The sequence below is a fragment of the Phycodurus eques genome, chromosome 3 (assembly GCF_024500275.1).
Source record: "Phycodurus eques isolate BA_2022a chromosome 3, UOR_Pequ_1.1, whole genome shotgun sequence".
Lineage (NCBI taxonomy): Eukaryota > Metazoa > Chordata > Actinopteri > Syngnathiformes > Syngnathidae > Phycodurus > Phycodurus eques.
The window spans coordinates 25762719-25783716 of record NC_084527.1 but is presented as its reverse complement, the minus strand read 5'-3'; the positions used below and the strand labels follow the sequence as shown (position 1 = coordinate 25783716).

Genomic DNA, 20998 nt, shown 5'->3' with positions numbered 1-20998 from the left:
TTATTATTATTTATTTTGAAGGCCTTGTTTTTCCTTTTTGACATCGGTCGTACAATGACGTCACACACAAGCGTTTTCCAAAAGTCTCGCACGCACACACGTACACACAGAAACAGTTCACAATTTTATTTAATTTTGCTTACAGCTAAAGAAAACCCCAAAATCTCCGTCACATTGGAAAAAAACTATATATATAAAAAATATCTTAAATATAGAAAATAGGAAGGAATTTGCCTTTTGAAAAGTATTTTCCTTTGTTCAGCAAATCTGGATAATATACCATGTTACACTTTTTGAATTGAACTACTGAACTAATTTTACTTTTCTTCAATGCAACGTACCTGTATTCTAATTAATTGAGAGGAACATGTATTTTCTTTATTTTGACATTAGAACAAATAAAAGCAGAGAATCAGCCAGATGGGTCAGCGGTTGAAGGGCAAAATGCAAAACCCCATCACATCACGCATAAAATAGCATAAAACTGCTAACAGTGAGTGACCTAATAAAAACCTTTAGTAAACTTTGAGTGTAGATTTTATTGTTGAAACATTTGCCAAACCAGATTACACCCACCTAATATTCCGTGACATTCTTGAGGGGTCAAGTAATGTGTGTGAGGTCTTCGGTCACATTATTCTCGGCAGTTATTAAGATCTTGACTGGCGCTTTATGGCCCTAAAGGTTATGATTTGTTCCTGTGCCTTTTTAACCGAAAACAACTTTGAGTGGTACACGTTTTGACTCGGAAGTAGCAAATTTTAATTAAATTGAAAAATTACCCAACACCAGGTTCTGTTGTCCCCCACAACATTTTTGTCTTGTTGAATGTTTGACATTCATTAAAGGCAAAGATTGCTTCTTGGGAGTTACTGTAAATGTACAAACATGACGTAATTCACCTGCCCAGACAAACCGGTTCCACCTATTTGGGAAGGTGCAGGTGGAGCTTCAATACTGCTAAATTGCTTTACTGGCTGGTGCAGGCTGCCATGCAATGCAAGAACCTAAAAGCAGCCATAATTATAGACGACAAAAAAACTTGTTTTCATCATTTTTCACTAGTAGGTACAAATATTTTCTGTTGACAAACCACCTAGTTCTGATGATGGTGTTAAAGGTGACATGTAATGCTTTCGGCCCATAATTAAAAACAGTATTCAGATGTTTGTTGACACGCTTTGTACAAAATACCCAAAGGAGCAAACATGTAAGTACACTTTTAACACCCTGGTTGAAATTACTCACTTTTGAGGGTGGGGTCCATCTCATTCAAATGTGCCGCTGCTCCCCCTGCCCCCACAGCAGGGCCAATGAAGATTCATTACGATGACAACTGATGATAATCTGTGCATCCAACAAAACACACCGCAGCTCTGCTTACCTTCTACCTTTGACGGTTTGCCAGACACTGTAATTCACAATTGCTTGGAAGTGGCAGCTTCACCCAGTCTAGCTAACAAGTTGTGTGGAGAAACTCAGTGTGATGCAATAAATAAATTAGACCCACAACTACTTACAACCTGGCAAAAATCGCAATTGGTTTCTTACAGACACGTTTTTGGAAATAGGCAGTTCACAAATCAAAAGTGCGTCTGAGCGGATCTGCACGCGCGTATATGTATGCTTGTCAATGTACCTATGCAACTACTGTACATATTGAGTCATACTTTTGTGTTCCAATCATCCATTTTCTACACTGCTTATTCTCACTAGGGTCGCGGGTATGTTGGAGCCTATGTTCTCATCTAGAATATCACAGGTGCTAGGATTCCTTTAGAACTTGCCGTACAAATGATCCTGGAAGAGGAAGAGCCTATCATGGGGTTTGGAATCGCAGATGAAGAGGACCCAATAGAGGATGCAGACTGTTGTCTACCTACTCATGCAATCTAGAAATGCAGGCTCACATAGAAATCACCCCCCCGATAAACAATATCAGTTGGACACAGAAGAATCTTCTGATGAGGCCTCCAAAGAGGAATAGGAAATGGAAGATGAGGAAGAGGATAAGCCTTTTGTATCCAAATGAATGACCTCCAGGAACACCAAACCACAATATTGTGAGAAGCTGGTCAGGCCCAGCACCAAGGCATACCACTGAGTGTGTCACCAATAGATCCATGGAGGCTGTTTATTACTGATAACAGAAATGCAAACACCAAAGGCATGAAAAAGGTGACAGACCAAAAAAACATTGTAGGGGTGTCTGGGGGGATCCCCGGGCTACAATTCTTTTGGATTTTAACATAAATTAAGCAATCTGGAACACTTCAAGCAGAAAAACATTTATTTAAACAGCTTAACTACATGTTGATGGACAAATTTAAGATTGAAGTTAAATTTGCCTAATTTCTTTGCTTTTTTTGTTTTGGCCTCCAACTTGAGCTAGGCCTATCTCCACCTGCACCTGATGCCTGCTTCAAGCTGTGCCACATGAATAGCATCCTTGTCTTTAAGTACTCTCATTCTGGAAAATAATTGACAAAAATCATTGTCTGTTTCACATAATTTTTCAGTATTACTAAGGTTAGTAATACTGTTAGTAGTTTGTGGACTGATGAGCAAAAATGTTGCTTAAACGTAAGAGTAGCAATAGAGGATGTCCGCTGCAGAGGTGGGTAGAGTATCCAAATATTGTACTCAAGTAAGAGTACTGTTACTTGACGATAATGTGACTCCAACAAAAGTAAAAAGTAGTCCTCCAAAAAAATACTTGAATAAGAGTAAAAAGTACACAGTGAAGTAATTCCTCAAGTACTGAGTAAATAGTGAGTAACTTCAGATTTTTTTTAACCACAGCATGAACATCAATAAAATAAAAATAACAAAATGTTTTTTTACTACAAGGTGTTTTCTCAAATTATAAGTGGGCTGAAATATCTACGTTTGGGCAGATAGTGCCAGACAAATACAACAATACATGAAAGCTGTTGTTTTTATTTGTCTAAATGTAAACATGAGTAGAGCGCCGCTGCGTTCATGGTAACGACGACCTTCCCAGAATGGCCGCCACGTAGGCACGACAATTAGCCGGGCTGGCTTATCTAGTGTTAATACCTATGCCCGGCAAGCTCAATAGAAGACGTTCTGTGAAGTCATGTGACTTTCTTGTGTCGTTTAATTGGTGAACTAGACTTAAGCGTCACTAGCGCATAAACTGGATTGGCGCAAACAGCGCCCAATGCGGAAGTCGAAGTCTTCCGCACTAAATAGTTGATAGATAAGCAATAATTGATAAATAAAAGTAGCGAGCGACATTTAGATAACTGAAATGGAGTAAAAGTACAGTTACTTCTTAACAGCTGAAGCGGTGGGAGTGTTTTTTCTCGGGTCGTCAACTCCTGTGACTCCAAAGCAGGTCCTGAGCGCACAGGCGGAACCTCAGGTCGATGCGCTTTCGCATATTATTCCATCACGGAGTAATATTCAGAAATGACATCTGTGTGTGGATGTGCGGAATGGATCTAGCTACCAGCGTTCAAGGAGTACGAAACAGCCGATGACGACGACAGCGACCCCCCCAAGGAAAAACTCATCGGATCTGTACGATTCACGTAAATGGCCTATTTTGAGTTCAAAACGGCAAATTTCGACTGATTTCCATTTATGTGATAATGTAATAGAAGCCGTGCTGACATGCACAAATATGGAGGGACAGTATCTGCAGGTAGAGTAAAAGTGGAAAATGTAAGCAAAGATGCACTCATGGCCTTAAATGGATTGACCATTGTTGCAGGAAATGAAAAGAAATAGTATGTACCAATCCGTGAGCTCTTTGGGAGTCCTCCACATAAGCTCATGTACAAGGCCACTATGTCAATTGGAAGATTTGAGGATATTTGCCAATGCTTACGTTTTGATGACTTTACCTTTCTCAAAGCTGGTTTGTGATAAAATGCAAATAAAACAAATTATAAACTAACATGTCAAACATGAAATCTTTTGCCGACCTAATTATAACTAAAATAATCTTTTTACAGCATAAAACATATTCATTGAAGTTGGTGTAATTTTCGACCCCACTCGTGGAAAACTGCAGGTTTTGGTAGGTTGTGCACGTAAGGCAGGGGTGTCAAACTAATTTTTGTCACGGGCGACACTGTAGTTATGGCTTCCCTCGGACTGTGAACCCATATAAAATATTGTCTCATATAATGACATATACACAACAAATTGATGGATAACTAGTTTTAAAATCAAAAGCCAATAAAAAATGTTCAACTATTATTAGATTTATTCCAAAAAGGTGATTGGAACATAAAATGCTTGCAATATCTCAACATTATACAATACACCTATTTTGGTATTTTCACAAGAAACATGAAGTCGACATACATATATGATTTGCTTTCATCGGATCTGGCCCCCGGGCCACCAGTTTGACACCTGTGATCTAAGGAGCACTAAAAGAGTGAAGCTTTCTAAAATAACATGGAATTTTTTTTTTTTGCCACAATGGTCTTAAAATTAAATACATTTTTCATAGTCTACTCTGTAAGGTAACTAAAGAGTGAATTTAAGGGGTGTTGTTACCTCTTCTGACTGCATGTCATACTCAGTTGTTTGCAATGCTTCAAGTACTGTAAATCAGGCACTTTCAAAACTTTGATTCTGTGTGGGGACACGGAGACTGTGTGCAATCGTGGCTGCTTGGCTGTTTCATTGATGAACAGGAGTAAAATTTCACTAGTGGTTATGGTGGATTGGTGAAACAGAGTCATTAAACAGCGCCACAGGCAGAGGTCTGTCTTACGAATCAAAACAAACCGATCATGCAAGCAACAGATGTCAGCGTGTGGAATGTTCAATATAACAGAGTAAAAGTAGCTTTTCTTAACAAAAATACTCAAGTAAAAAGTATGTTGCATTAAAACTACTCTGACACGTGCAATTGAATTAAAAAATATTTCAACAAACCGTAGCAAAATAAAAACGTATTATCCAGCTCTGGCTCTGACGCAGTACAGTATAAGTGGTATAGAAAATGGATGGAGGTGCAGCTATGCTTCCAATGGTCCACAATAAAAGGCCACTTTTAGAAATAGCACATTAAGATTAAGAAACACCATTACACAGCTGCACAAAAATGCAGGAACGTCAACGTTAAAGCCAAAGTATTTAATACTGTACATAATCAGTAGGTGACATGTCATGTGAAGGTACGGGCCATACTAGAATGTAAATGTTTTTAGCTTCCGCAAATTGTGTTTGGATCCTTGCAACATGGAATGATGTTGGCGGTTAAATGGCAGTAAATTGGCTTGGTATGCAATCCATAGCTAATGCCTGCTCTTATCATAACAAACTAAACAACGAAGTAGGTACTAATAATACCATTCAATCCAGTCAATAGTGTAACTCAGGTTTTGTCTGAAGAAAACAAAAGTGCAACATGCCATCCAATCTGATTACATATTTGTCTGTAATCTACAGAAACCAACAACATCTGATTACATATTTGTCTGTAATCTACAGAAACCAACAACAACACTGCTGCCGAAAGACATTATATACACAGTAAACAGAGATACTCAAATAAAATTTATTTATAGGGCACTTGAAAATAACCACTGCTGCACACAAAGTGCTGTACATTACATAAGAATAGAACATAAAAACAGTTCAACATAGGGAAAAATTAAAACAAAAGATTAAAAGCTATGTTAAAAACAATACAACCCTAAAACAGCAGTCTCATCGCTGAGTTGAAAGTAAAAGAACAAAAGTGGGTTTTAAGACGAGTTATAAAAGATCATATACAAATGCCATACTCTAATTCTCTTTCTATACGTTAATACTTTTCTCCTCAATGGCCTTGCCTGATGATGATGTCTGACATGTCATCGATATTCACCAGCTCCAAATTCTATAAAGACAGAACATAGCGAAAAAGATTAATATTTTTGCAACATGGGAGCACTATAAAAAAGTCACAACAAACAGGCTAGTAGCATTATTCATGAGAAAGTGGCTTTGTGGACTGAGAAAAGCACTGTCCAACTTTTTTGAACCGTTTTTGGATTGGATTTATAAAACAAACATTTCTGACAGAAAAGCACCATCAGATATACACTCTCTACATATTAAGGGGGTAAAATAACCATCTTGAGGTAGCTCAAAACATCAGAAAACTGTTGAACCCTTCTGAAGACTAGCCCATTAGTATCTGTGTATTGTTGAGACCATTATTATTTTTATACTGTAGACAAGGGGACTGCACGATATTTTGTTTGCGCATCGTCATCATAAAGTACATGTGCGCAACCCTGCGATGTTGGTGCGCTGTAATATACAGACCCTTTCCAAAATATTTGAATATCATGGAAAAGTTTATTTATTTCCATAATTCCATTGAAAAAGTAAAACTTTCATAGATTATAGATTCAGGGACCACAATTTAACCAATTTTAAGTATTGATTTGTTTATTTTTACAGCTGGGACAGGCTGCAGCAGCCTGCGACCCTAGTGAGGATAAGCGGTAAAAAAAAAATTGATGGATGGATGGATAATTTGGGCTTCCAGCTCATAAAACCCATGAAATCAGGAATTAAAAAATTTGAATGCTGTGAAGCAATCACCATTGACTTCTAATTAATGGGAGTTATAGAAGCCCAGATTTCTTTGATGCTTGCTGTCAGTTCTTCTGTTTTTGGGCATTTTCCTCTTGATAATAGCCCATAGATTCTCAATCATCATCCCCACTATTCACGGTGTTGATGGTGCATTGCTTCCCCCTCCTGAGACGCTGGTTGATGGAACAGAATTTCATCGAAGTTGTCCTGAAGTCATTCTCCATGGCCTCAATGAACTCCTCCCACACCTGACTTTTTACCTCAGTGACTACCAAAGCTGTATCCCGCTAGGCCAGCCGGTACCCATTAGCTGCCCCAGGAGTCCCACAGACCAAAAAGGCCTTATAGGACTCCTTCAGATTGACGGCATCTCTCACTGCTGGTTGCTGCCACGACAGGCACAGAGCAAGGAAAAACGTCCTCCAATATTTGTATACATCATAGGGGTCTTTTAAGCTGTGCTTTGTCTGGTCCCTCACCTAGGAAGCAGTATGCCATGGGTGACCCTGCCCAGGGAATCTTTAAAGCCCCAGACAACTTCGCTCCTAGGATCAAATGGTACACACAAACCCTTCCACCACGATAAGGTGACGACTTAAGGAGGGGCTTTTGTAATACAGTACATAATTGAAAAAATGTATTACTAGGAAAATTCTTGTTTTATCAGAAATATTTACAGAATGCTTTAGTTAAAACACTGTATGATCAGACTGTGATAATATGTATTTTATTTTGTTTTGTAATATAAGAATAGATAAATTATTTTGTTAATATAGTCAGCCAGAGCTGTGAGGAATGCAAAGTTATCAATGTCCTTTAGCATCTTTCCTGTCATACTGTGTTGCGTATTTTGTTTCTTCTTTTAATTCCTCATTTAAAAAAATATCATTAAAGCAAGTTTTTCCTCATGTTTTTTAGATAGTAGGGTGAAAGCTACAGCTGGCTACTAGTGTGGACTGAATGGGTGGTAACAATGAGGAAATTAAATGCCAGTATTTTGAGGGTAATAGCCCGGAAGCAACATATTGAGGGTGGGGTGGGGAGATGAACTAGTTAGTTTTTGGACCGGTGAACTGAGTTCAAAATTTTAAATTATCAACCATGAGCTGAACTAGCAAATTTTTTTGAACAATTAACTGAACTTCGAAGTAGTTGATGTAGAAAATGAACTTTCCTAACACTGATCCTATATTATTTCACATCACATATATTGCAAGTAAATAAATAATAAATAAATTTAAAAAATAACATCGCAATGTAATTTTTTCCCCAATATTGTGCAGCCCTACTGTAGACTATGGGGACAAGTGGCATAAGACAATCCTTTTTCTGAGGCATGGAAAAAAATACCATGCGGGGAAACGGGACATGTGGTCTTTAATGCAGCAACATGTTTGTCTCCCCACAAAGTACAGCAAAAGGGTCTCAGGAATGATACAAAATTAAGAGCATATCAGTAAAACAGAAGTCATGGCGAGGTTATAGTTTCATTAAGTAACTCACCTTTTCATTTGCAAGATGAAGCAGAGCAACAAACGCCAAAGGTACTGAAAGGTTCTGAGCCATTGTGTTGGGAAGTCTAGAAGAGCAGAGTTTCAATATGGAGTATTTAAATTTTGCCAATATAGGTTTAACAAGGGCAGACTGCTTATCAGTGTGTGTCATGTGTATCATTGTCTATTCTTCAATACAATACAAAAAAAATAAAGAAAATAACAGTTTGTGAAGTGCTAGTCAGTCATTATTGTTCTCTCTCTAAGGCAGGTAAGCTCTAGGTCTGTTACCTTTTAAGTAATGTCTTTGTGGTCTGGCTAAAGACTTTGTCACCACAAACCTCAGGTTTTTCTGTAACCTCCACCTCCTAGAATGAAAATTATTTAAACATAATCAGTTACACAGACATGCAAAACTTTAATGAAAAGCATTTGCCATTACAAATCCAAGGTTGTACATACATACACACACACACACACACACACATATATATACACACACACACATATATATATATATATATATACACACACACACACACACACACACACACACACAGTCGATATGGAAAGTATTCAGACCCCCTTGAATTTTTCATTTTGTTATATTGCGGCCATTTTTGAAAATAATTTAAGTTAATTTTCCCCCTCATTAATGTACACACAGCACCCCATATTGACAGAAAAAACTGAATGATTGAAATTTTTGCAGATTTATTAAAAGCGAAAAACGGAAATATCACACAGTCGTAAGTATTCAGACCCTTTGCTCAGTATTTAGTAGAAACACCCTTTTGAGCTAATACAGCAACAAGTTAGGGTCATTGTCTGTTTGGAAGGTGAACCTTCGTCCCAGTCTGAGGTCCTGAGCACTTTGGAGAAGCTTTTCACCCAGGATATCCCTGTACTTGGCCGCATTAATCTTTCCTTCGATTGCAACCAGTCGTCCTGTCCCTGCAGCTGAAAAACACCCCCACAGCATGAAGCTGCCACCACCATGCTTCACTGTTAGGAATGTAGTGGACAGGTGACGAGCAGTGCCTGTTTTCTCCACACACACTGCTTAGAATTAAGGGCAAGTTTGCATCAGACCAGATAATCTTATTTCTCACCATCTTGGAGTCCTTCAGATGACTTATTTTGGTTTAACAAACTACATGCAGGCTTTTATGTGTCTTGCATTGAGGAGAGGCTTCCGTCGGGCCACTCTGCCATAAAGCCCCGACTGGTGGAGGGCTGCAGTGATAGTTGACTTTCTAGAACATTCTCCCATCTCCCGACTGCATCTCTGGAGCTCAGCCACAGTGAACTTTGGGGTCTTCTTTACCTGTCTCACCAAGGCTCTTCTCCCCCGATTGCTGTTTGGCCGGACGGCCAGCTCTAGAAAGGGTTATGGTCGCCCCAAACGGCTTCCATTTAAGGATTATGGAGGCCACTGTGCTCTTCGGAACCTGAGGTACAGCATAATTTTTTTTTTTTTGTATCCTTGACCAGATCTGTGCCTTGCCACAATTCTGTCTCTTAGCTCTTCAGGCAGTTCCTTTGACCTCATGATTCTCATTTGCTCTGACATGCACTGTGAGCTGTAAGGTTTTATATAGACAGGTGTGTGGCTTTCCTAATCAAGTTCAATCAGTATAATCAAACATAATTGGACTCCAATGAAGATGTAGAACCATCTCAAGCATGATCAGAAGAAATCGACAGCACTTGAGTTAAATATGAGTGTCACACCAAAGGGTCTGAATACTTATGGCTGTGTGATATTTCAGCTTTTCTTTTTTAATAAATCTGCAAAAATTTCAACAATTCAGATTTTTTCTGTCAATATGGGGAGCTGCTTGTACATTAATGAGGAAAAAAATTAACTTAAATGATTTTAGCAAATTGATGCAATATAACAAAGAGTGAAAAATGTAAGGGGGTCTGAATACTTTTACCTGTGTAGGTTTTTCTGGGCTTTCCATTAGAAGAGTCCACATGCTGCTCTTGAGTCTCTTCATGTCCATTTTCTTGGCCGTCTTAGCATAGTTGATCTCTATCTTATTGACCTTCATAGACATGTAAAACAAATGATTAACATACTGTGTGTTGTTACAGTGTCATTATTTTCACCTGACAGTTGCCTATCATTGTATATCGGACAAAACCATTGTAAGCAGTTGCCAATTTAATTTGTCTAAGACTGATTCATGCATCTTCACATGTACGTCTCATTAAATTTGAATATTGTAAAAAAGTGAATTTATTTTAGTGGTTGAAATAAAAAAAGTGAAAGTCATATACAGCAGCTGAAATTAATATTGAACACGTCACAATTTTTCTCACTAAATATATTTTCAAATGTACTATTGACATGAAATTTTCACCCGATGTTGGGAACAACAAAAAGGCAAGGAAAGCCAAGACAACACCTAAATTCTATCAATAATCAAACAGAAAACCAGCCCCTTGTTAGTGCAAATAAATATCAGCTGGTTCAGTCCTAATTGATGGCCTACAAAAAGGTCTCATTGCCAAGGTGCGAGTCAAGACACATCTTATGATCGGTAATGCAAAAAGCTGACTCAAGACCATCACAAAGTAATTGTTGCAAAACATAACGATGGAATTGGTTACAGGCGCATATCTAAGTTTCTGAACGTTCCAGTGAGCACGGTTGGGGCCATAATACGTAAGTGGAAAGCCAATCATACCACCATAGTTTTGCCTCCACCAGGTGCTCCTCGCAAGATTTTCGACAGAGGAGTGCAAAGAATAATCAGAAGAGTTGTCCAAGACCCAAGGACCACCTGTGGAGAGCTTCAGAAAGACCTGGAATTAGCAGGTACTGTTGTCACAAGGAAAACAGTGAGTGATGCACTCCACCGCCATGGCCTGCATGCACGCTCACCACGCAAGACCCCATTGCTGCCAAAGTTTGCTGAACAACATTTGGACAAGCCAGTTAAATACTGGGAGAATATAGTCTAGTCTGATGAGCGCAAAATTGAACTCTTTGGATGCCACAATGCACACCACGTTTGGAGGAAAAATGGCACTGCACGTCATCCTAAAAACACCATACCAACAGTGAAGTTCGGAGGTGGGAACATGATGGTGTGGGGCTGCTTTTCAGAAAATGTTACTGCTGAATTTCACATTATTGAAAGAAGGATGAATGCGCAAATGTACAGAGACATTCTTAACAAAAATATGCTGCAATCTATGAGGATGATGAAAATGTTACGAGGGTGGACATTTCAGCAGGATAATGATCCAAAACATACTGCCAAGGAAACTCTCAATTGGTTTCAAAGAAAAAAAATAAAGCTACGAGAATGGCCCAGCCAATCACCTGACTTGAATCCAATTGAAAATCTATGGAAAGAACTGAAACTCGAGGTCCTTAAAAGAAGTCCATGGAACCTTCAAGATTTGAAGACTGCTTGTGTGGAGGAATGGGCCAAAGTCACACCAGAGCAATGCATGCGACTAGTTTTTCCATAATGGAGGCAGGCGTCTTGAGCCTATCATTGCAAACTAAGGCTTTTGGACAAAGTATTAAATAAATAGCAGTTGGAGTGTTCAATACCTTTTCCCTGTGTCATTTCACATTATTACACATAACTTAATTTCTGATCTTATTTGTTCTACTTTCTTTGTATGTATGGATTCCCAACATCTGGTGAAATGTCAATAGGACCTTTGGAAATATATTTAGTGAGAAAAATGGTGACGTGTTAAAAACTTATTTCAGCTGCTGTAGATACATTAACATTGCACCCAAGTAATTTACGTGTGTTGTTTCTAAATACATTAAATACGTTTGAAGGTAAGTGCTGAAACTGTGTGCAAAGACAGAACAATTTAGTACTGAATTGTAGATATATAAAGTGCTGTGAAAAAGTATTGGGCCCCCTTCTCAATTTCTTTTATTTTTGCATAGTTCCCCCAATTTAATGTTGAAGATCATCAAACAAATGTAAATATCAGGGAACTATAACCCAAGTGAAGTTAAAATGCTGTTTTTAAATGGTAAATTCCTTTATTAAGGAAAACAACAACTATTCAGTTACCTGGCGTTGTGTGAAAAAGAATAACCCCCCTTGTTAAATCATAAATTAATTGTGGCATAACACAATTTTTGGTAGATTTTCACTAATCACACCCAAGCATGGTTACACCCCAGACCTGTTCAATCAAGAAATCACAAACAGAATTTGTCCCAACAAAATCAAGTAGGACAAAAGATACAAAAAAGGTGCAACAAAATGACAAGATCCAAACAAACTCAAGAACAGTCAAGAAATACAGTAATTGACTAAACTTAATCTATCAGTCTGGAAAGGGTTACAAAAGCCATTTGTAAATCTTTAGAATTCCAGTGTGCCATAGGGAGAGCCATTAACCTCAAATGGAGAAATTATGGAACAAGGGTGAACCTTCCCAGGAGTGGCCGGTCTACAATGATTACCCCAAGAGAACACCAATGACTCATCCAGGAGGCAACAAAGGAACTCAGGTCAACTTTTAAACTGCAGGCCTCCCTTGCCTCAGTTAAGGTCAGTGTTCATGACAACACAATAAAGAAGAGACTGGACAAAAATGGCATCCATGGCAGACTTCCAAGGCGAAAACCATTGCTGACCCAAACGGAAATATAAAGGCTCGTCTTACTTTTGGAAAAAAAAAAACATCTGAATGATTCCCAAGACTTTTGGGAGAATATTATATGGGCTGACGAGATGAAATTAGATCTTTTTAGAAGGTATGCGTCTCATTATACCTGGCGCAAATGTAGCATGGCATTGTCATCAAGTATTGGTACTTGGTATCGGAAAGTGACGAGCTGCAAGTACTATTACTTATACCCGGTTTGAAAAAAAGTGGGATAGGTCCATCCCAAATGTAGCGGACACGCCATGAAAAGATGACACCCAGCACCCCAGTCTCTGGCGAGACTCGCTCTTCCCACCGAGATAGACTGCCACGGAGTGGCGAGACGTAACTTCACATACAGACGCTAAATGAATCAACAGCCATAATCAACAGAAGCAAGACAGACATTTGCTTTGGCATGCCGACGATAAGTGAATTACTAGCACCCGGAGCTTCAAAGCGGAGACGAAACATACAGAGTTCGCCCTAGGACGCCAAGTTAATTAACTTAGCCCCTGCCAGCCAGCCCAGAGGATTTCACCAACAAAGGCGCCTCCACTCTGCTGGGCACCGCGCCACTTGGGAGTTTGAACAGGCAACAGTGACACCCACAGGCGACGGAATGGCACTATCGACACGGGTTCAGGACTTGGCTGGGAGTTAATATTTTAAGAACTTTACATGAATGCCACTAGTGACTGTATTGCTGCAAACTTGAACGTCTGATGTCGAATCTGTTGTCAATGGAACCAGATGAAATGTTTCACTCCACACCACACAAATGCCACATTGAAAATTGTAGTGTTCTCAACAACCACATAACATTTGAAACATTGATTACAGGTATTAAAGAGGATGAGGGTGGGACAATGCAAAGCAGGAAAATGGTCTCGTTATCTTAAATCCAATCATTAATATTTTATTTTATCAATCATTAATATTTTATTTTATTTTATTCCACTGGTTTTAAACCACAAAATAATACCATGGTCCCGAAGGTGGTAAAAGAAGGTGGGAGGGGGTAAACCACCCCCTTCTGGCTTGCTTCGGCCATAAAAAGGCCGGAGCTATGCTCTCTGGGCAGTTTTTTTTCTCACCCGACCGACTTGCCGACGATTGGCCCAGGCAGGACGCCTACCTCACCACGAGGTGACAAAGACACATCGGATCATCCCCGGCTGCAGAGAATCCCTTTTTGGGTGCCTGAGCTTACCCCGAGGGAACGGAAGCGGGCACAACGCGCCCGTTCCGAATGTCTTGCGAGCCGAGACACACGGACTCCTGCCGTCCTGCCTGGAAACTTTTTTTTTGGGCTCCTTTTTTCCCCCTTTTTCTTCTTCCTTTGCGCCAAATCTACCTGTTCCGGTGCGGACCAAATCCACCTGTTCCCGGTGCGGACCGGGCCGGCCGAACTCTTGGAAGCTTGACCTGCCTACCTCAAACGTGTTCAAGACACATAAGTCCAACATTGCACACATTGGTTTACTAAAAGTACAGATTAGTGCCTATTTGGGTTTAAATGAACAAGGACAGGAATCCCCAGCTATATGCTTTCACTACACGCTCATTCTACCAATCTTACATCACAAGTCAGTTTCCTTTGCCAATGTTCATCTGTACTTTGTTTGTTTTGTGTTTTTCTGTGTTCTGTAGATCCCCCATATTAGACCATAAAATTCACTACTTGCATTGTTGTGTGTGTTTGGATTCGAGAAAAAAAACTAGACGTCTAGAACTCTTACCAGAGTTTTCTAAAGTGTCGCAACCTTCAGATTATGAGACTGATAAAAAGGTTTCTCGTCGTTTTTCCCAAATTTATCCACATAAAAAGCGACGTGGTGCCCATCCTATGCATAAAATAGCTTCATTAATAATGCTGTAATTTAAAATTACGATAAACCGGAAGTGACGCAGGCGTCCCTTCCAACTACTTCTTTTCTCCCAAATTAATTACATTTTTATTTAACACATATACACTACATAATTTCTACTAAAAGTATGCAAAAAAAAATTTTTGTTCCCTATGCCATATCCAAATTTCCTGAGATGGCCAATTTTGGGTTTGCGTAAGCAAAATATTTATATTAAAAAAAAAAAAAAAAAAAAAAAAAAAAGTGTGTCGTGAACCTATATAATATACGAACGAGTTTCACTTTTTGAACACTGAAGTAAATTAAGTTTTTCATGATATTCTCATTTATTCAGATGCAGCTGCATGTCGCGCCGTCTATACAGATAAGCTTGTGTTCTCAAAAAGAAGGCACAAACAGAACGAGTGCACCCAAAATTGTACACCAAATGATAGTAATTTTGTGGGGTCTTGTATAGATAAAAAATTATTTTGGTTCTGGAAAAAATAAAGTGCACAGAATTGCTGATTTTATACTTTATTTGTATTCAAAATAAAATATATATTTTTGGTGGAGATATTGTGATACTGATAACAGATAATGTTGTTTATTATAATCTCGATATAAACCTTTCATACCGTTTCATCTCTATAAAGACAAACTTTAGGTCAAAAAAGAAACCTTGGTGGTAAAGGCTACTGTGAGAAAACAATTGACAACATACCCTGTGTGGTTCAGGTACAAGATCTTCATCGCCATAGGTCGAGACGCCTTCTTGTGAGGGTGGTGGAAAATTCTTGCCTGAAGGTTGCGTATCGTCAGAGTAAGGAAACACTTCCACGTCATCGTCACTGTCAGCAGCCTGAAGAGGATGATGGGTAAAGACTGTAAACACTGGGGTTCATTTGTTGTAATAAGTCAAACTGTGTGTACAAAATGGTGTCTTGCTCGTGGAGGAGAGTTTTTGAAGCCGATCTATAAAGTACATCTATATACAGTAGTACAGCTCCATAATCTGGGATTGGAAGGACAGTCATTTTCATGATAAGAAATCTAGCACAATGTGTTAAGGATTTATTTTGGTAGAGAACCTAATCTGCTTTTAACTTTCGAGAGAAGAGTGTTTATTTGTGTTTCAAATGTAAATTAACTGTCAAGCCAGATACCCAGGTATTTGTAGCAAGTGACACAATAAACAGCAGATCGATTACGAAACAGAACATTGGTGGGGTGCCTGATTCGTGGTAGTTTTCTGTTGAAGATCAGAAATTTAATTATGCTTATTTTCAGTGATAACTAGACAGGAAAGATCATTTTGAATGTTAGTAAAACTCCTGAAGAATAGACACGAGACAGGAAGTGTAGAGGAAGGAGCGAGAAGTATAAATATGTTGTCTGTGTACAGATGGGCAAGAGAGTTTCCAAGAGCATGGGTTATATTGTTAATGTAAATATGGAAAAGTGTTAGACCAAGTATAGAACCCTGCCAGACACCTTTGAGAAGTGGTAATGGTTCTGAGAGAGAAGTTGCATCTTATAGTCCTAACTTTAGAGAGAAGCAGCAGCTAACTCAAAATGGGACTTCATACCTGAAGACTTGGACAAAAGTTGGCCGTATCATTGGCATTGTTGTAGTCATAGTCGCCAATCCCTTCTCCAAGCTCTCCAGACAGCCTCTTCTGCGCTTCTTGACATAACTAGAGCACAAAAATAAATAATAATAATTTAAAAAAAAAATATATATATATATTATTTTCAGGTACATCTATTAATGATTAAATTCCATGACAGAGATGGTTTGAATACGGTTGAATAATGCTCATAATGAATTAGAATGATATTATGCCTGGCAAAAGACTACCAGTAGTTTTTTTTGCAATGTGATTCCTGAGTCAAACAGTAAGAAGTCAGAATAAAAATAAAGGAATCTGACATAAAAATCCACACTGTACACGCACACACATTTCACTGCACTCATTGAATGTAATCAGATGTCTGTGTTGGCTGACACAGGCTGTGTGGCCTCACCAACATGGAAGGTTTAAGGCTGAGCTGGGATAGCGTCTCTGGTGGAAACTGGAAGTCTGCAGGGAGAGTTGTTTTCTTATTACTGGAACTGAGGGCAGACTTGCTGATAGTGGTGGCAGCCTACAAAGTGAAGATGACATTTACTTAAAACTACCCACAACAAAAACAATTTGCAATATTAACGTGTTGCGAAAGCCAGGTACACACTTAATGACAACTGCGCCAAATTTGAACATTTAATACTCTTGCAATTAAAGTCAGCAAAGGCCTGATTGTCAGATGTGTCTGAAAGATTATCTTGACCGATTATCCCGTGGTGTGAGTTATGCTAAGAGTGATTATTCCTCCCAGATCTTCTCCCAAAACGGTCAGGGCCGACAATGTATTTGCATGACTCTTGCGAATACCCTTAATGCACTTCCATGCGACGCTTTTGGAATTACCAGGATTTCTGAATCAATTTGTCATAAAATGTTATCTGATCTTCATCTAAGTCACAAATATAGACAAACACAGTCCGCTTACAGTTTTTGTTTTTTTTTTTTTAAACAATTGCTTAAACACAATTTTGAGCAGGGCTCATTTTGTCAAAACACTACAGACAATTCAGACATAAGTAGCATAACAACCTTAGATCGTATGTATCATGAAACACTCTTGTAAAAACGATACACTAATTTATAAAAAACATAATTTTTTACCATTTCAAACAGGTTTCATATGACATAATTTAGTTTGAACCAGTTACACACTGCTGTTGCTAAATTAAAACACTTCGCAATTCTCCTTCTCAGTGATTAGAGTACTGTTAATTAAGTACAAAGATTAGACGAGACAAATGCTGCAGACGGATGAAAATACTTATTTCTCTCGTCAACATGGAGAATCACAACAAAACGTCCCACAATATTTCACGCTACTACAATAATGTGCATAACGCTGCAAGATCAGCAAATAAACAAAAATAAAATACTGTTATCGAGCACAGGTTACAATTATAGTAAAAAGAAAAAAAAAATTGAAAAAAATCCCTGAAAATACATTGCAGAAAACAGACATTATGTGTTCGCCAAGCTGGATCTGGCCAGAAAATGTCAATGTTTATCATATTTATGATTAGGGTTGGGCTTCATTTGAATTTGAGCGATTCCGGTCCCTCATTTTGATTCCAGTTCCAAAAGATTATTTTAGGGGGCTTGGTCAAAAAAGATTGCATGGTTTAAATAAAGGTGTTCAAATTATGAACATCCATTTTCTTAGCAGCCCTCAGCATAGACTAAAATGAACATTTGACTCGGGGTTCTTTATAACCAGCATCAATATCAAACCTATGAACTAAAAGGCAACGTGTGTAGAACTAACCCAATTGACTTGATATTCATTAATTAATGTTTCAGCCCAAAGTTAAATATAGCATCATTAACCCTCTGGTGCATAGTGGTCCTTTGGTCCTGTGGCCTACTGGTTTGGACATGTCTGTAACTTCATGAAAAAAAATAATCATATTTTGGGGAGAAGAATTAAAAACACTTCAGAAAAAAAATTTATTGACCAAGGCTTTCATAATTCATGCATCAGAGGGTTAGAATTGTTATTTGGGACTGTTTTATCACATCAAATGGTTTATATGGGAGGCACAGTGACGACTGGTTAGCCTCACAGTTCTGAGGACCGGGGTTCAAATCCCACCCTCGCCTGTGTGGAGTTTTCATGTTCTCCCCGTGCCTGCGTGGGTCTTCTCCTGGTACTCCGTTTTCCTCCCACATCCCAAAAACATGCATGGTAGGTTGATTGAAGTCTCTAAATTGCCCATAGGTGTGAATGTGAGCGTGAATAGTTGTTTGTATATATGTGCCCTGCGATTGGCTGGTGACCACTTCAGGGTGTACCCCGCCTCTCGCCCGAAGATAGCTGGGATAGGCTCCAGCACGCCCGCCACCCTAGTGAGAATAAGCGGTACGTTAAATGGAATGGATGGCTGGTTTATATATGCAAGTTTGAACTTGACTTCCTATTTTAAGGTAGTAGCCTTTATTTTGAAGGGTACGCACTAGAACACTAGAAAATCAACATAGTGATCTTTGAAAATGAAAGTATACCTAGAAGGCATGAAAAAGAGTAATGAATGGAAGCAAATGCTACAAAACGTTGATTCCTTTACCTACCCACCGATGAGGCAAAAGGTTCGTGTTTGTGAAACTGTTTATTTTAATTTTGCCCCAATTCATTGTGATGTAAAGTTGCTAGTTTGACCATTGGTGAAGTTTTAGGCTTCATTAGTCAAGCTTTTTTTCCCCGTCATCGGCTCTTACATTGGTTTGAAGACAAAACTAAACGCTAAAAACCATTAGTGCAAAAGTGCAACCAACTGTTTACCTTATTTGCTGCCTCAATGTTGGCATAGACATACAGTGGGTACACAAAGTATTCAGACCCCCTTAAAGTTTTCACTCCTTGTTATATTGCAGCTATTTGCTAAAATCATTTAAGTTATTTGTTTTCCTCATTAATGTACACACAGCACCCCATATTGACAGAAAAAAAATAATTGTTGAATTTTTTTCAGATTTATTAAAAAAGAAAAACTGAAATATCACACAGCCACAATGTGCGGTGTAAACTGAGGCTCAGTGTTTAGTCTTTTGCAAATCACTGTGTGCATTGTTTTGTATAAGGTGTGAGGCTGACATTGTGCTTATATAGTGGTGCAAATATAAGCCGATGTTTTGCTGAGTGTAAGGTTTCGCTAATTGTGTAATACTTTTGATTTGAGTGTTTATGCAGTCGTAAAAAACTGTAAACTAAAACTACCACACAGTGTTTACATGTTTTGACAGACTGTGCCATGTAAACATTCACAGTAAAGGGGGGAGAAAGAAGGTGAAAGCCGAGGCTAATTACTTCCTCAAGAGCTAATTTGAGACAGGTAGGTGGGGACATCATGATTTCGGGCTGCTGCCGAAGGGCCTGGATTATGGGTTTAAATATGTGCCACCAGTAATTGAATTTGAATTTACAAACTGAATTTGAAAAACATAATTTTAATTTTATTAACTGAAGTCCAATAACGCTGAAAGTTAAATGTAAGAATAATTTTTTTTTTTTAATTCAAGTGATATATTTTCACATTCAGTTTGATCATTTCAGATTCAGTTTGACAAATTCAGTTTCAAATGAACTGTGACAGACATCAGGGAACTGGAAGGAATAGCAATCGATCGGCGATACACAGATCTCGTCTTCGGCCAATCAGCGCCTTCGTTTTTTTATCACGTGACAGGGAGTCTCCGGGAAGTCAAATCTTCTAACCTACGACAGTATTTGAACCTTTATATCACCTTTCCTTAACCTTTGTGGAATGCATCATACGGTCAGAAAAGGATAAAGGAAACGACATATCACACCGAAGTGACTAAGTCGTCTTTCCGGTTCTTTTCCAACACTAAGTCGTCCATGCATTGCTTAGGCTTAACTGACACCTAAGGGTAGAAACAGCACATCTTGATGCAGACAGCACTGTTTCAAATTAATTTAGGGGTTTACGTGAATGAATTGGATTTCACCCCTAATGCAGCAGTTGTCCATTTTTTTAGACACTTTTGGATGTATTCCACTAAAGACAAAACAGTTAAAGTCAAAGGTCGGAGGGGTGAAATTTGGCCTTACTTAAACTTAAAAAACCACGACGCATTTTCAAAGTTATTAGAAATAGGAGATAAACATTGACAATACACTATTATTTAATTCTATGGCGCTATTAATACCCATGATAAATCAATTTTTCAATGTACTGCAAACGTTTTATAATGCTTTTCATATAAATACTGGATGAATCCAAGCATTGGGGTGTGTTTGGTGTGTATTTCCACCCTTAAACCACCAAATAGAACTAGACACCAAAGCATTATTTTTTTTTTTTTGCAAATCCAAGCTGCTTATTTCCTGCTAATGTCCAAAAGAAAATGGACAACGGCTGCAAAAGGGCTGGACTCCAATTTATTCATGTAATCCCCTAAACTCATTTGAAACAGTGCTGTCTGTATTGAGATGTGCTGTTTCTACCTCTAGGTGTCAGTAAAGCATAATGCATGGTGTTCAATGCCTGGATGACGTTATGTTGGAAAAGAACCAGAAAGAAAACTTAAGTCACGCCGGTGTGATGTCTCGCTTTCTTACCGTATGATGCATTTCACAAAGGTTAAGGAAAGATGGTATAAATGTTAAAATACTGTCGCCGGTTAGAAGATTTGACTTCCCGGAGAATCCCTATGTCACGTGATTAAAAAAAAAAAAGGCGCTGATTGGCCAAAGAAGAGATCTGTGTAACGCCAATCGATTGCTATTCCTTACAGTTCCCGGGTATCTGTCACAGCTAATTTGAAACTGAATTTGTCGAACTGAATCTGAAAT

General features: G+C 38.6%; 1 protein-coding gene across 3 annotated transcripts in view; it reads right to left on the bottom strand.

The window, feature by feature from the left end:
- Positions 1 to 5531: 5531 nt before the first annotated feature.
- The window catches only part of ncaph (non-SMC condensin I complex, subunit H), a 28420-nt gene continuing 12953 nt past the window's right edge, over positions 5532 to 20998 (bottom strand). For all 3 annotated transcript variants that reach the window (XM_061672852.1, XM_061672853.1, XM_061672854.1), the window contains 7 exons: positions 16589 to 16708; positions 16150 to 16257; positions 15285 to 15422; positions 10010 to 10120; positions 8361 to 8437; positions 8080 to 8155; positions 5532 to 5869 (listed from right to left, as the gene is read on the bottom strand). In XM_061672852.1, coding sequence (XP_061528836.1) covers positions 5810 to 5869; positions 8080 to 8155; positions 8361 to 8437; positions 10010 to 10120; positions 15285 to 15422; positions 16150 to 16257; positions 16589 to 16708 — 690 coding nt within the window. In that variant the 3' untranslated portion in view covers positions 5532 to 5809. The remainder of the gene's footprint in view (positions 5870 to 8079; positions 8156 to 8360; positions 8438 to 10009; positions 10121 to 15284; positions 15423 to 16149; positions 16258 to 16588; positions 16709 to 20998) is intronic.